Here is a 12,662-nt window from a genome sequence, read left to right as displayed (position 1 = left end):
CCTTATTATGCAGGGTTAAAATAACCCTTACACCCTGCCCCCAGCAGCTATATAAAAGTATAGCTATATAAAACAGGGCAGTGAAATCACTGTTTGTGTAGCTGTTGCACTGTAACTGTGGGTTCGGCTACAGAAAACTATGCAGAAGGAAATAATCAGTCAGGTGCATTAATGCCACCTGAAGGCATTTCAAAATCAAAATAAAGAACACGTGAGAGATGGGCTTCAACCCAAAAACTAGCTTTCAAGTGAGAAATTACAGCAATAACCAGGACACCAGACTAGATAACATATGTTTTAACACCACGTCCCTGCTTGCATGGGCTCAAGACAACCTGTATCGGGAGCAGTCTCTTTCAAAGGTGGGGAAGGGAGTGCACACCTGTGCGGGAGATCCTGCAGCCAGCGGGCACCCCCTTGGCACTGCCAATGCTGTCACCCCGGGTGAGGATAGAGATGCCGGAGAAGCTGCTGGCCTTGGTGACCGGGGGCCGCAGGGTGCGGTTGGAGCTGTCCGAGTCGGTGCTGCTCCAGGGTCGCGGCTCCAGGCACTTGAGCTCGCTGTCCGTGCTGCTCTGGCGGCTGCTGGAGGCCCGGCTGGAGCTCTCCCGGTTCCCCCTGCGGGGCAGAGCGGGGGCACAGGCACACGGGAGGTCAGGTGGCGGCGGCGGAGGGGGGGCCTAGGCGCGGGTAACAAGCTGGCACGCACAGACAGATGTGGAGCCCAGACACTGCACGCATCAGACCAGCTGCTGCCCCGCACCGGGACAAGCATCTCATTCGCGACAGCTATGAGGAAACCGCACGCGTACAACACAAGAAACACGCAGACGGGGAGGAGGCTTGCGTGCATGCAGAAAAGCAACAGCGCCAGAGGTAGACGTTACAAAGGAGGGCGTCAAACACATGGAAAGAACGCACAGCAGGTACCCTAGAAAAGAACAAGCAAGACGCTCTTCGGGGGGGGCGGGGGGGGAGAACTGCTCAAGGAACAGTACATGAGCTCTGCCAACGGGAACGGGTGCTTCATTTTTAAGCTGTGCCCCACGTGTCTACATAAAGGTACTCTTCAGAAGGGGACAGGGTTTAACCAAACAGCGGACAGCAAGTAGGGGCATCACGCAAACAGGCTACAGCTACTGAACAAGACTGGGCTCCACGACAACAGTGCACAACTGCAGACCAAGCAGGCGAACACACCTTGCAAACCTGACACAAAGGCCAACAGACTCTGCCCAATGTGAACAAGATGTGCAAGTGGGTCTCAGAAGTTAATCGGCTGATTCCTTACGATGGAATTGCAACGCATCACGTGCTGCCTTGAACTGTGGTCAAAACTCGGCGTGACTGCTGTCATCGGGCAGAGTGGATTGGACTTTAATACAGAGAGAGCAGCCGCCCGCGCACACACACCGACAACCGATGTGCACTTTCTATGCCAGAGCAACATCACTTCCTCACACACACACACTCCTGCACTGACGGACAGCTCCACACGTCCTGGCTGGAGAACAACACGAAACAGACTGCACAACCTCCCCTGGGACCTCCAACCTCCTAGTAACCCCCCCTGCCCTTGAACCAAGCTGGTCTGGTAAAAAAAAAACACTCCTCTGTCCATCAGCTACCTGATGAAACATCAGGAGACGGTGGGGTGGCAGAGTGGACAACTTCTTGGCACGATGCCTAAGGGGTAAGCAAATACACTCATCCCTTAATTTTCACACAGCTGGCTTTCGAATTGTTGATCTTACAAAAGCACACATTTTCATAGCTGTTTTTGCACTCACACAGAGATTTTCAAAACAGTGAAGGCGCATTTGTCTGTAACCGAACGAAACACTCAATTCTCGGTTTGACCTCCCACAACACACTTTCTACAGCAACTGTCATAAAACAAGCAACAAGCAATAGTGTTCTTACTTTCATTAATCAGTGCTCTGGTAGGGCAGAAATAAGTAATGATTTTCTAGACTTCAGGAAGGAGTCTGAAGGTTTTACATATAAAGTAATGGGTACTGCCTTTTTGGCCTACTAGGAACAAATAATGATCATAAATCATTATTTGAAAAACGAGTGAAGGATACATTGCCTTTTTTATTAATTAATCCCAGAATTACAGGGAATCTTGTTTTATGGTTCTGCTACACTGTCATCAGGGCCCAACCCTTACTGACATCAGTCATAATGGAACTCTCCCCTTTCAGAAGAGCTAGTTAGCCTGGGTAGCTAAAGCATCTAAGCAGAAAAAAGGGAGTTCAAACAGGGCACAAGTACTGACAAACTGCTAAGGATGTACCATATTCAGAAAAGCAAAACCACTCGACAGCAGGGGTGCCCAATCCCGGTCATGGGGGCTGATGTGTCTGCAGCTTGTTTTCATCCCAACTCAGCTAATCCCGGCTCGACTGGACAAGTTTAACAGCTCGTTTCAAAACCTCAGGTCCTGCCGCGTAACAGATCTTGAAAGCCTGCAGAGAGACCAGCTCTCCAAGACCAGGACTGGACACCCCAGTCTAGAGGGTGTTCTCTGGTCTAAAAGCTCATTTCACCTCTGCCTGCATCCTGAACACCGAGTGATCCTTCCACACAAAAATCAAGGCCACCCTGCTTTTTAAAAAGGGTGCTTGCATATGAAAGTAAAGTCTTTTTTTTTCCCAGTGGAAAAAATGAACAAAGATCAAGGTGAATTCGCAATTCAGATGCAAGAATGAAACTGAGATCATTACAGAATTTCTAATAACTGATAAGAATATATTCTATCCTTGTATGGAAATAGAACCTGAATGCCTTGAGGTTCTGAAACCAGTGCAGCCTAATAAATATTTCACAGAGCTTGTAATTAACGGCAGGTGCTATTTATATGGTGCGCTATTTAAAGAAAGAGTCGTGGCCTCTTTCAAACGCAGAGAATGAGATCCTGCTTAATTTCACACTATTGTTTTTTTGCTTCTTAAAGAGTGTGATTCTCCATGAAACTAGGCAGTGATGTGGTATGTTGAGAGATGCATACAGGCTCTCTCTGGGCTGTGCCCAAAACACAGTTTGTATTGCGGTAAAAAAAATCTTAAAGGTCCTTCTTGAAATTAACAGGACAGGGTTTATTGCCCCTGTACATGCTGCCGGATAACATTATGAGGACTGTGTTCACTTGACATTGCAGCAGAGGCATGGATCCACAATCCGAAATCATTAAAATATCGTACTGCACTCTCCCGGGCATTCACTAAATTGTTCCCCTGCAATCAGACCCCATGATACTGCACCACCACAACACAGAACACAGATCATCCATTACCCATGCACGCACATGCCGATCACAATGCTGCTTGTTTCCTTCACAGGTGCCTGTGTGAGACCAAACGGCATTTAAGAGCATCTATCTAGGGGGTTGAGATGGCATTCCTCTGTGCCTAATACAAGTCAGAGGCTGGCTATCCATAAGCCTGATGATCCATGGAGGCCCTTTTCCAACACACACTGGCTGCCGGAAAAATATCATCCATATAGAAAATAAAAGCCCAGGGCTCCGCACTGAGTTGGTCAACTGAGAAGAAATGGTACGCAAACAAACTGAGCAAATGTTGCGCTGATAACCTGGTCTATCCTCTATATGTGCAAGCTCTCAATCCTCACCATTTAGCTGTTGTGTTCTGAAGTGGTGCAATGGATTCTATGGTCTAAAGCTTCTGCACAGCACTGTCCTCGAAGCCAATGGCACTCCAAGGTAGAGGATCAGAACTTCAAAGCAAGCTACCTCCCTTCATTTGGAGAATGGACAAAAAGGGGAGCAAAAGATGATTTTTGAGAGAATTCGAGCAGCCCACAGGGCCTTGGGTTCGAGAGATGGACCTCCTCAACAACTTGGTGAAGGCAGAGCTAGTTTGTTTTTAGCTGTGCAAAATGGTGTGGTTGAGCAGATGGGGAAGAAAAACAAGCACCTGAGAAATCAGGGGTGCAATAGTGATGTGCGAAAAGGCTTAAGTTGATGTTTCAGCTGTGATTTTGATATTTGTGTGTTTAGATGGAATTACTGAGAATACAGTACCAAGCACAAGGCATCCTGTGATAGCGAGGGTTTACATACAAGAGCCCTGCGGCACAGGAATGGGTCAGATTACAATGGGTAAAGAAAATATTTCCACCCCTGATGGGCATGCTGAAAATACCAGCTGAGGACAAGACGGAGCTCTGCAAACTTGAACAGCTCAAACACCAGTGCCTCTTGATTCGCCATTGGGTTGGCAAAGAGGTGTGTTAATCAGGCCTTCGGGACGATGCTCTTCATGGTCTTGGGGTGCATGAGTAATGGCCGAGAGAATGTCGGAGCTGGACATATAGAACCCCAGTTCCCTGTTCTGTCCAAAACAGGCTGCCTGAAAGTCAAGTTCACTGGATCGAGCCCCCCCTCCCTCCCCTTCTGTGGATCTACTCCTTGTAGGGGGAATGAGTGCATGTGTCCGAGGTGGGGCGGTATTTGCCTGAAAGTGAAGTGGAGGTGAAACCATTGGAGGAAAGACGGGAGGAGAAAAAAAACTGGAAATGCGACATATGAGCGTCAATGACGGAGCCAGATATCCCACAATCAGCCATGCATGGAGCGACACCAGGTGTCCAAGCAGATGGAACCGTGACTGGCAAACCATAACACACAGGTACCTAAAGATCTGTCTCCTTTTTTGAGAGCTAGAGGAAAAGCCTTCAATGGAGAGTCTGTTGGTTACATTAAAGAAAATGGCATTACCACTGGGGGGAAACAGTGTTGCCCCCCCCCTTCAGAAATAAAGCAAGACACTGTGCAGTTTTGAGTTTGCAGTTTCAGGGTCCATGACTGAGCAACGCAGGCAAAATACTGAAGCTTCTCCAGCATCCAATTGGCACTTTGGTTGAAGGGGAAAATGTTTTCCTAATATGGAAACCCTTTTGACCATATAGAATCATTCCTTTTATTTCTATTTTGGTCATTTTCCCTGAAAGGCATCTATGAAAAGGGGGCAGGTGCTGGCCAAAAACAACACAAATTGAGAATTTTGAAAAGAAAAAGGTTCACGCAAAGGCAGTTTGGATTTGCAAGTGATCCCATCTGAGAGACCGGTGTCGGCCAGGGTGAATGGGAGAGATGTGGTCAGACATGCTGCCAGTGGAGTCTTGCTGTGTTACAGCACCTGTCTGGCCACGCTGCTGTCTCTGAACTTGACAGACCACTTCATGTTAAACCAGTCAGGAAAACCAAGACAAGTGTTTCCCCCCCAAAAAAAAACAACAGATTGGACACCTGTTTAACCACTTGGAACTGTAGATGCAGTAGATATTTCATTTTCAGCAAATGTTCATAACAATTTTGCTCCAAAAGGCCAGATTCAAGAGAATCCTGTGTAAAGAGCTTTAACATACAGTGATGAGACACGATGTTCAGTCATTATTTGATTTATAGAGTAGTGTTATTAATGTAGGATTCAAGAGATCTATTGTATCACTCAATCCTGGAAGACAGGGCAGCATTATTGAAGTGCTTACCTGTTGTCGTTGATGTATCCATTCTGGGATGACTGAAAAGAAAAAAAGACCTACAAATTATTAAAAAGCTTTTCTACCTTTCCTCAAAAGTAAGTATATATCCAGCAGTCTCTGTTGGCGCTGATCCACAGAACCAGCACAAAGAAAAGTACATGGCTCCAGTCACTCTTAGGACTGGCCTCCGAAACCAGGCTTCTGTCTTCTGCTCCAGCCAAGGTCTCAGTGACTTAAGTGAAACCCCTTACTGAATTAAATCAGCTTCATGACTGAGACACCTACAGAAGTTCATGGAACAGGGCTGAAAAAGAACTGAGCTTTAGTCTCATTGCACAGTTGTAGTTGTTTTTTAAACGGATCAGTACCAGAAAGTTTCAGGTACTTCTCTACAGGGGCAGCACAAAGCACAGCCATTTCAGATTTGCCTTGATTTAAAAGCAACAAGAATAGTCACAGGCCTACGATTTTGCAAAAGGGGCGCGCCAGCTTCCTACTTACTTCCCGAGCGAATATCCGCTCCCGCGCCCTCTGGTACTCCTCCTCCCGCTCCTCGATAGACTTGCTCCTGCGCCCGTCCTGCAGCGGGACTCGGATCTGCAGGAAGAGAAGGGTTAGGGAGCAGTGGAAACGTGCCTGTAAAACTCCCGGGGAACTGACTTTAAGGAACGGAGCCCCTCCCCAAAACAGCATGAATCGTTAGTGCAACTACCTAAAGAGCAGCAGGGACACAGGGCAGGTTAAAATTTGCTTTATAGCACAGAACACTGCACCACTGAACGTTTCCTAAAACATCTGTGTACAAGACTGCACATTTCACTTGGAGGAGAGGGGAAAGGCTCTGGCACTGAAATCGGTACTGCTCTCGACGCACTCGGACATAGCCGAGAAGGATGTCCCAAGATCAACATAACATACGAAAGGTCAGAAACGAGGTGAGGCCTTTTGGGCCACCTGGCCATTTGGTATTAGTTAACTGATGCCAGCATCTCATCCTGACGTTTCCTGACAGAAGCCCGGGTATCGCCTTCCATGACATTGCTGGATATCTCATTCCACACCCCCACTCTCTTCTTTACTCAAACCTTTGAGTGAAGAAGTGCCTGCTGTTTTGAGCATTAAATGCACTTCTGCAGAGTTCCCACTTGTATAAGAACAGCGTGAATCTCCCTCAAAGCACTTAACAGAACGAAACGGTACAGATTTCTAACTTTAAAGGCTGGTGCGTCTACATGCATGCTCTTAGGGATCAGAGCAGAAGTGAGAGTTACTTGTTCCCATACCTGGTTGTCGTCTTTATCCATGCTGGTGTCATCTCTCTTCAAGATGAACTTCTTCTGGAAGTCCATGTTCCGCTCGTCTTTGATGTGCTCTGAGAACCTCTGCTCAGGGCTGCCAAGGACAGGGAGAGAGAGGAAATTAGGGAAGCACACGCACACACACACACAACAGGCATGTGGGATCCATTTACCATTTTGAATGTGAAGAACACCAATCTTGGCCTAATCCACACATTTCTGATGGATCAAGAAGTTAAGGTTCTGTACATTGCTGAGAACGTAAAAGCATATCTGCTCTATATATCACAAATTAACAAAGCAGGAAGAAACCTAGAAAATGTCCCAAGGAAATTCAACAGACTAGCTACTCTCACAAAGGTAATACACACACTTGATAGATCAGCAGGATGGACAGATGCAGTTTATTAATTTTTTGTAACCTGGACCTTGACAAATGGGCTCTAAAAACGTGTGAGTTTCTGCAGGTCTCAGAGACACCTTTCAATTAGTACCAAACTGAGACCTGGAAAAATGCAGGTGGTTTGACTTCTTTTCCACTCAGTTGGTCCGGATAAGTCATCACGATGGAATGAAAGACAGAAACAGACACAGGCCTCCAGGTCCAGGGTTCTCCAGCCCTGCTAGCGTGCTGTCTAACTGGTCAGTCTGATCTTCTAAGAGCAACATAACCCCCTGGGGAATCTTGCCCTCCATCACCTCCTCTCCTACAGTAATGCTCCCTGGTACCATCTGGAAAACCTGACTCACATGCGCGTGTTGCCGGTCTTGTTGATGATGACGGCTTTGCCGGTCTGATCCACATTGTGGTCCATCCCGAAATACGCAGCCACCCGGTGCAGGAGCATCCGGTGGTAGGAAGTCATCTGAGGAAACTTCTTGTACTGGTTACTGCAAAGGTGGAAAAAGCAGAGAACAAAGCAGGAGGGAGTGAGAAGAGGAAATAAGAGCTGCGGTGGCTCTGTGGCTAAGGATCTGCGCCTGTGGCTGGAAGGTTGCCGGTTCAAATCCCGCAGCCGGCAGAGGAATCCTACTCTGTTGGGCCCCTGAACAAGGTCCTAAACCCCAGCTGCTCCAGGGGCGCCGTATAAATGGCTGACCCTGCGCTCTGACCCCAAGCTTCTCTCCCTGTCTGTGGGACTCCTGGGGTATGCAAAAAGATGAATTCCTAATGCAAGAAATTGTATATGGCTAATAAAGTGATTTTATCTGATTTAACTGGGGTCTGAGCAGAATCTGGTGGCTAGAATCGCTCTTTTCTCACCTCCAGTAGAAGCACTTCACTCACCTGTTATCATTGATGAACTCCAGGATATCCTGTTCCAGTTTTAGCAGCATCATTCTATCCCTGTCAGGGCAAAAAGAGGAACACAGGGGCATGAGCTAAGACTCAGCAGAGGCAACCATCTGTTCTGAATCCCCCTTGGAAACAGAGGGTGGATTCCCTTTCCTTGTCTTCCTCAGAGACTGTTTCTTACGGTCTCTTTTCATTACTACAGAAGAACGAGTTCAGTCACGGAAAAAGCTGCAAGCTCACAGCCTGCGCAAGTCCATTCAGCCATATGGAAAATCACCACCACCTCTCCAGGACCCACCAAAACCCACCTTCCTGCCCATCGTCAGCTCCTCTCCAGAACTCACCCCCAGCTGCTGGGATCCAATCCAGGAAGTTGAATCAGACAAAACAGTATTAAAACCTGCACCGAGAAAGAGAGTTTAAGACATAGACCCATGCGGGGGCGTTACCTGGGGTTGTTTTTCAGTGTGTTGACCAAGAACTCATGGACGTCAATGCCCGTCGAGTCGGTGTATTCCTGGCTGGAGTCTAAGGAAAGAATGTGTGGAAAAAGAGAAAACCTGATCAAACCAAATGTCACCTCGCATGCCAACAGGAAATTGCAAAAATGGTATCTGATGCCTAGACTGAATCAAAAAGCAGGTTCAGTTTTGGCAGCTGGCAGAGAACTGAAATCTCAGTCCAGTAAACCTCCCGAACCGCACAAAATCACCTACTTCTAATGACCGGGAACACAAAGCTATTGACCAATTACCAACAATTATTTACTTAATCCAGGGAATTAGACCAGGGCTATTTCTAATTTCCAATGATGCCTTTTACAATGTATTGAAAGTAATACTGCCCTCTTCACATCCTCTTGGCCCTGCACAGACTAAGATATTTACACACACCACCCAAAAGCTATCACTTAAATAAGGAAACTATGGTCTTTGAGGGTTGAAGAGCATGCAGATTTTTAACCCAACTGTAGTTTTCTTTACCTGGCTTATCTGCAATTACACTATCAAACCAGTCAATTCCTACATACTTCTAACAGTTACCTACAAAACTACTGGACTGGGATCCCCAAGACCAGGGTTGCAGAACCCTGCTTGAGATCATGAATGGTTTTAAACAATCATCAAAAGACTCTTTGCCAACATCTATCCATTTTCTAACCACTTCTTCCAATTTCTTGTCAATGGGGAGGTGGAGCCTAGCCCAGCAAGCAAAGGGCACAAGGCACAGATGCACACACGCACACATACACACACACCAGGGTCAGTTTTCCCGGCAGCAATATAACCTACCAGCATGTCTTTGGACTGTGGAAGGAAACTGGGGCACCTGGAGAAAACCCACATTAACACGGGGAAGAAATGCAAACTCCACATAGACAGTACCCCAGATCCAGAATTAAGCCAAGAACCCCAGAGCTGCAAGTCAGCAATGCCAACCACTGATACTATAACCCACTTCTCCAACATTAAAAAAAGTTGTTCTAAAAAAAAAGTCTCCAGCTTGGATGTAGAATCTTTCTCAATGTCTCCCTACTCCTGCCCTGGTGAGGACGTGGGACCTTTACTTAATCACGAACAGCTACGACTCCCCCCTGCAGAGCTGCAGTACAAAGCACATTCCTGTTTCTCCAGGAATACCTAATCGAGACAAATGCTGTTGATCGCTACAGAGCAGAGAAGCTCGGCTACCAGAACTTTCAATCCATTTCAGCGCACTTAATTGGATAACGGAGTTAATTAACAGGTCATCACACAAGTAAAGTGCTGTGACCTTGTGGTGGCACAGACGGCCCAGCCTGGTGCTGAAGTAGCAGAGTTATGGGGTTATTACCGCGAGACAGCATCTTTCGAGGAGCCTTGTCCTTGTTCTTTTCCTTCTCCTCCTTCTCCGACTCATCCTTCGAGGATTTCTCTTCCTCCTTGTCGGAAGGGCAGCTAATGTGCAGCTGAATGATGTCCTGAAGGGGAGAGGAGACCGAGACGGATGGGAAAGGAAAAGACCTTTCGGCACGATAACACAATCATGGGGGAACACAGCACGTTTTACACAGCTCTAAGATTTTTTTTAACTGGCATCACAAGATGAAAGTAAAAACTAAAAGACTGGAATAAACCACCACACACCTCCACAGAAATGACCTGGGTGATTCTGCTGCTACAGAAAAGCTTTAAAGCTTGACTTTCCTTTACGAACTCAAACCAATACATCAAGAAAGCAAATAAAAGTTCTGTTCAGTCAGACTAACAAAAAGGAAAGCAGATTTCTGCTAAAGCAGCGTTTTCAACAGGCAGAACTGCAGTGTTGTTCTACAAATTAAATGGCACGCCACAGAATTCTTGAAAAATAAAATGAATCAATGATATAAAATAGTTGATACACTGGTTTTGAGGTGTAGTGTGTTCGGTCTACACACGCGAGTGTTCACGTGGGAATCTCGTGTGACGCCAGTCCCGTTTTTCAAGTTCGAAACGGGAGATCTGAAAGAATCTGAGCATGAGCTCCGAGTTTCAGGATCACCAATTCCTGCCAAGATGATGAGGCGAACTAACTAAACTATAACTAGTTAATGATGTTCATAATAACGCGCTCAGGCTGGTGACGTGTGTGTGCAGAGAGGGTATAGCTGGGTGGACCTGGTCTTCCAGTGAATTACTATTTTTATTGTTAAGCAGTGCGATCCTTTCAGGAGGAGGGTAGTACCACTGCAGGATTCCCTTAGTATTAATTATCCCATAGTATTAATTCCATTCTATTAATTGGACCTCTTGCCAAATTAGTAGTACGTTCAAGGAGACCTTTAAAAGGGCAGTAAATTCTCTGTGGGATGGAACAGGCTCAGAAACACTGGGCTACAGCTATAAAGAACCTTTTGTCATTTAAACTTAAAAAAAACATTTAGAAATCGTTCATCTCCACAATGAAGGGCCGATAAAACTCTTTATGTTTTCTAATATATCTTAAGATACTGAGACTGGGCTGTGACCTCCTCTCCCTGTCCCAGCCTGCTCTCACTGGGCTCATTTACAAAAAGAATACAGTGCGCTGTTCCCTCAGCACATCAGCCTCCCTCTCTCCCTGCCCCTGTGCACAATGGCTGTAAGCTCTTGATAACAATGCTCTTCTCTCAAGAGGTTACCCTCCCCCCCACTTTGCCCCAAAAGGGTACCTGTGATTCTGAAGGGCCGTCTCCTGAGAAAGGTCCTGAGGACTCCTCACACACCGCCAGGCTCCTCACCAGCTTTAATTTGGCATTTGACTACGGCACAAAATTAAAGACAGAGAGGTTATTAGTAACTACGCTTAGCTGTTGTCTCATTAAGGGAAGTTAACATGGATAAAAACAAACAGCAGGACAAACAGTGAAAGTGTAACAGAACTACAGGGAAAGCTCATCTGACATCTATCATCAGAAACTAGAGTGCAGAAGTTTTTCTCCTCATGCAGTAGCTGCACCTTGCCAAGGATCCAGATGAAAGGCCAGGAGAGGGAACGCTGCCCACTGTACCCCCACCCAGAACCATGCGAGTCATCGTTAATTAAACATCACTCAGTGCCACGCCTCAGACTGTACCATGGCGGTAAGACAGAAGCGAACTGGCAAGGCCTGGCTAGCGTTCCTGGTCCACGATGCTGACACACTTGGCATGTCAGCCAAGTAGTGCAAGTTTATATATAGCGCAGGAGGTCACTGCAGAAATGCGGTGTTCCTTCTCCAACGAGGAGCAACCCAGATTAAGGCAGAGGGGATATATGAAGGTCAGCTGTGCGAAAGGAGAACAGCACAGTTGCAGCAGCAGTCCGTTCGATTACATGCACAGTAACCACAGTCACCGTCACGAGACGCGGACGCCCTCGGGCCGATCTGCAGGCTGGGCAAACCCCAGCGCCCTCCGACAGCGTGGATTAACAAATCACCGCAGCTGAATCAAAATCATGCATGTGACAGACTGAACGATACCCATGTTTAAAAGGAGGGCTTGTCATTATTGGTAATCTCCTGTTAATTTTGAAAGCGTTGCATGGCTGAAGGAGTTAGGTATTCAGGCCACGGATGTGCAGTGCCTATAAATGGCTTCATCTAAATCCGTCGTGATTATGTAAAAGCAACATAATGGCGATGAACACTGGCAAGGCAGCCTGTGGCAATCTATTTCAGGAGGAAGCGGCATCATTTTTAGTTAGGGACGGAGTTCGACATCCGCTTATGATTTCCATGGGAGAAAATATCCAATCATCACGTCTGTTCCTCAGATAATCAAAATAAATATAAAGTAAACCTGGGGGTCCAGTTTAACAGCTGGATCCAGGGCTCTGCACGCCAAGTGGAATTGTGGAATTGTGCGAAAGCAGCAGAATATCACTGGGACTCCCTGATGGGCAACGCGCGATCCGCGCTCTTCCCCTGGGAACGCCAGGCGTACTGGGGATCGAAACAACGCAGGAAACGAAGCGCAGATTCTGGCCGTGCACGATCTGGAGAGCGTGCCGGCGTCTTCCATTCCTCCGTGGTTCGGGAGAGCTGGTCTGCTGATCCTCGGCTCTGACAGGAATGT

At 47.0% G+C, this 12,662-nt stretch overlaps 1 protein-coding gene across 16 annotated transcripts in view; it reads right to left on the bottom strand.

Moving 5' to 3' along the window:
* The window catches only part of LOC102693883 (R3H domain-containing protein 2), a 55,506-nt gene that overhangs the window by 10,957 nt on the left and 31,887 nt on the right, over window positions 1–12,662 (bottom strand). For 8 of the 16 annotated variants that reach the window (XM_015344265.2, XM_015344269.2, XM_015344274.2 and 5 more), the window contains exons 5-14: window positions 11,276–11,365; window positions 9,940–10,066; window positions 8,556–8,634; window positions 8,098–8,157; window positions 7,560–7,700; window positions 6,795–6,903; window positions 6,013–6,108; window positions 5,518–5,567; window positions 4,660–4,713; window positions 383–618 (exon numbers count right to left, since the gene is read on the bottom strand). In XM_015344265.2, the coding sequence (XP_015199751.1) occupies window positions 383–618; window positions 4,660–4,713; window positions 5,518–5,567; window positions 6,013–6,108; window positions 6,795–6,903; window positions 7,560–7,700; window positions 8,098–8,157; window positions 8,556–8,634; window positions 9,940–10,066; window positions 11,276–11,365 (1,042 nt within the window). The remainder of the gene's footprint in view (window positions 1–382; window positions 619–4,659; window positions 4,714–5,517; window positions 5,568–6,012; window positions 6,109–6,794; window positions 6,904–7,559; window positions 7,701–8,097; window positions 8,158–8,555; window positions 8,635–9,939; window positions 10,067–11,275; window positions 11,366–12,662) is intronic. The other 8 variants (XM_015344271.2, XM_015344276.2, XM_069186607.1 and 5 more) reach the window with 3 other exon arrangements.

This window comes from Lepisosteus oculatus, chromosome 1 (genome assembly GCF_040954835.1).
Source record: "Lepisosteus oculatus isolate fLepOcu1 chromosome 1, fLepOcu1.hap2, whole genome shotgun sequence".
NCBI lineage: Eukaryota > Metazoa > Chordata > Actinopteri > Semionotiformes > Lepisosteidae > Lepisosteus > Lepisosteus oculatus.
This window is presented reverse-complemented; position numbering and strand designations above follow the sequence as displayed.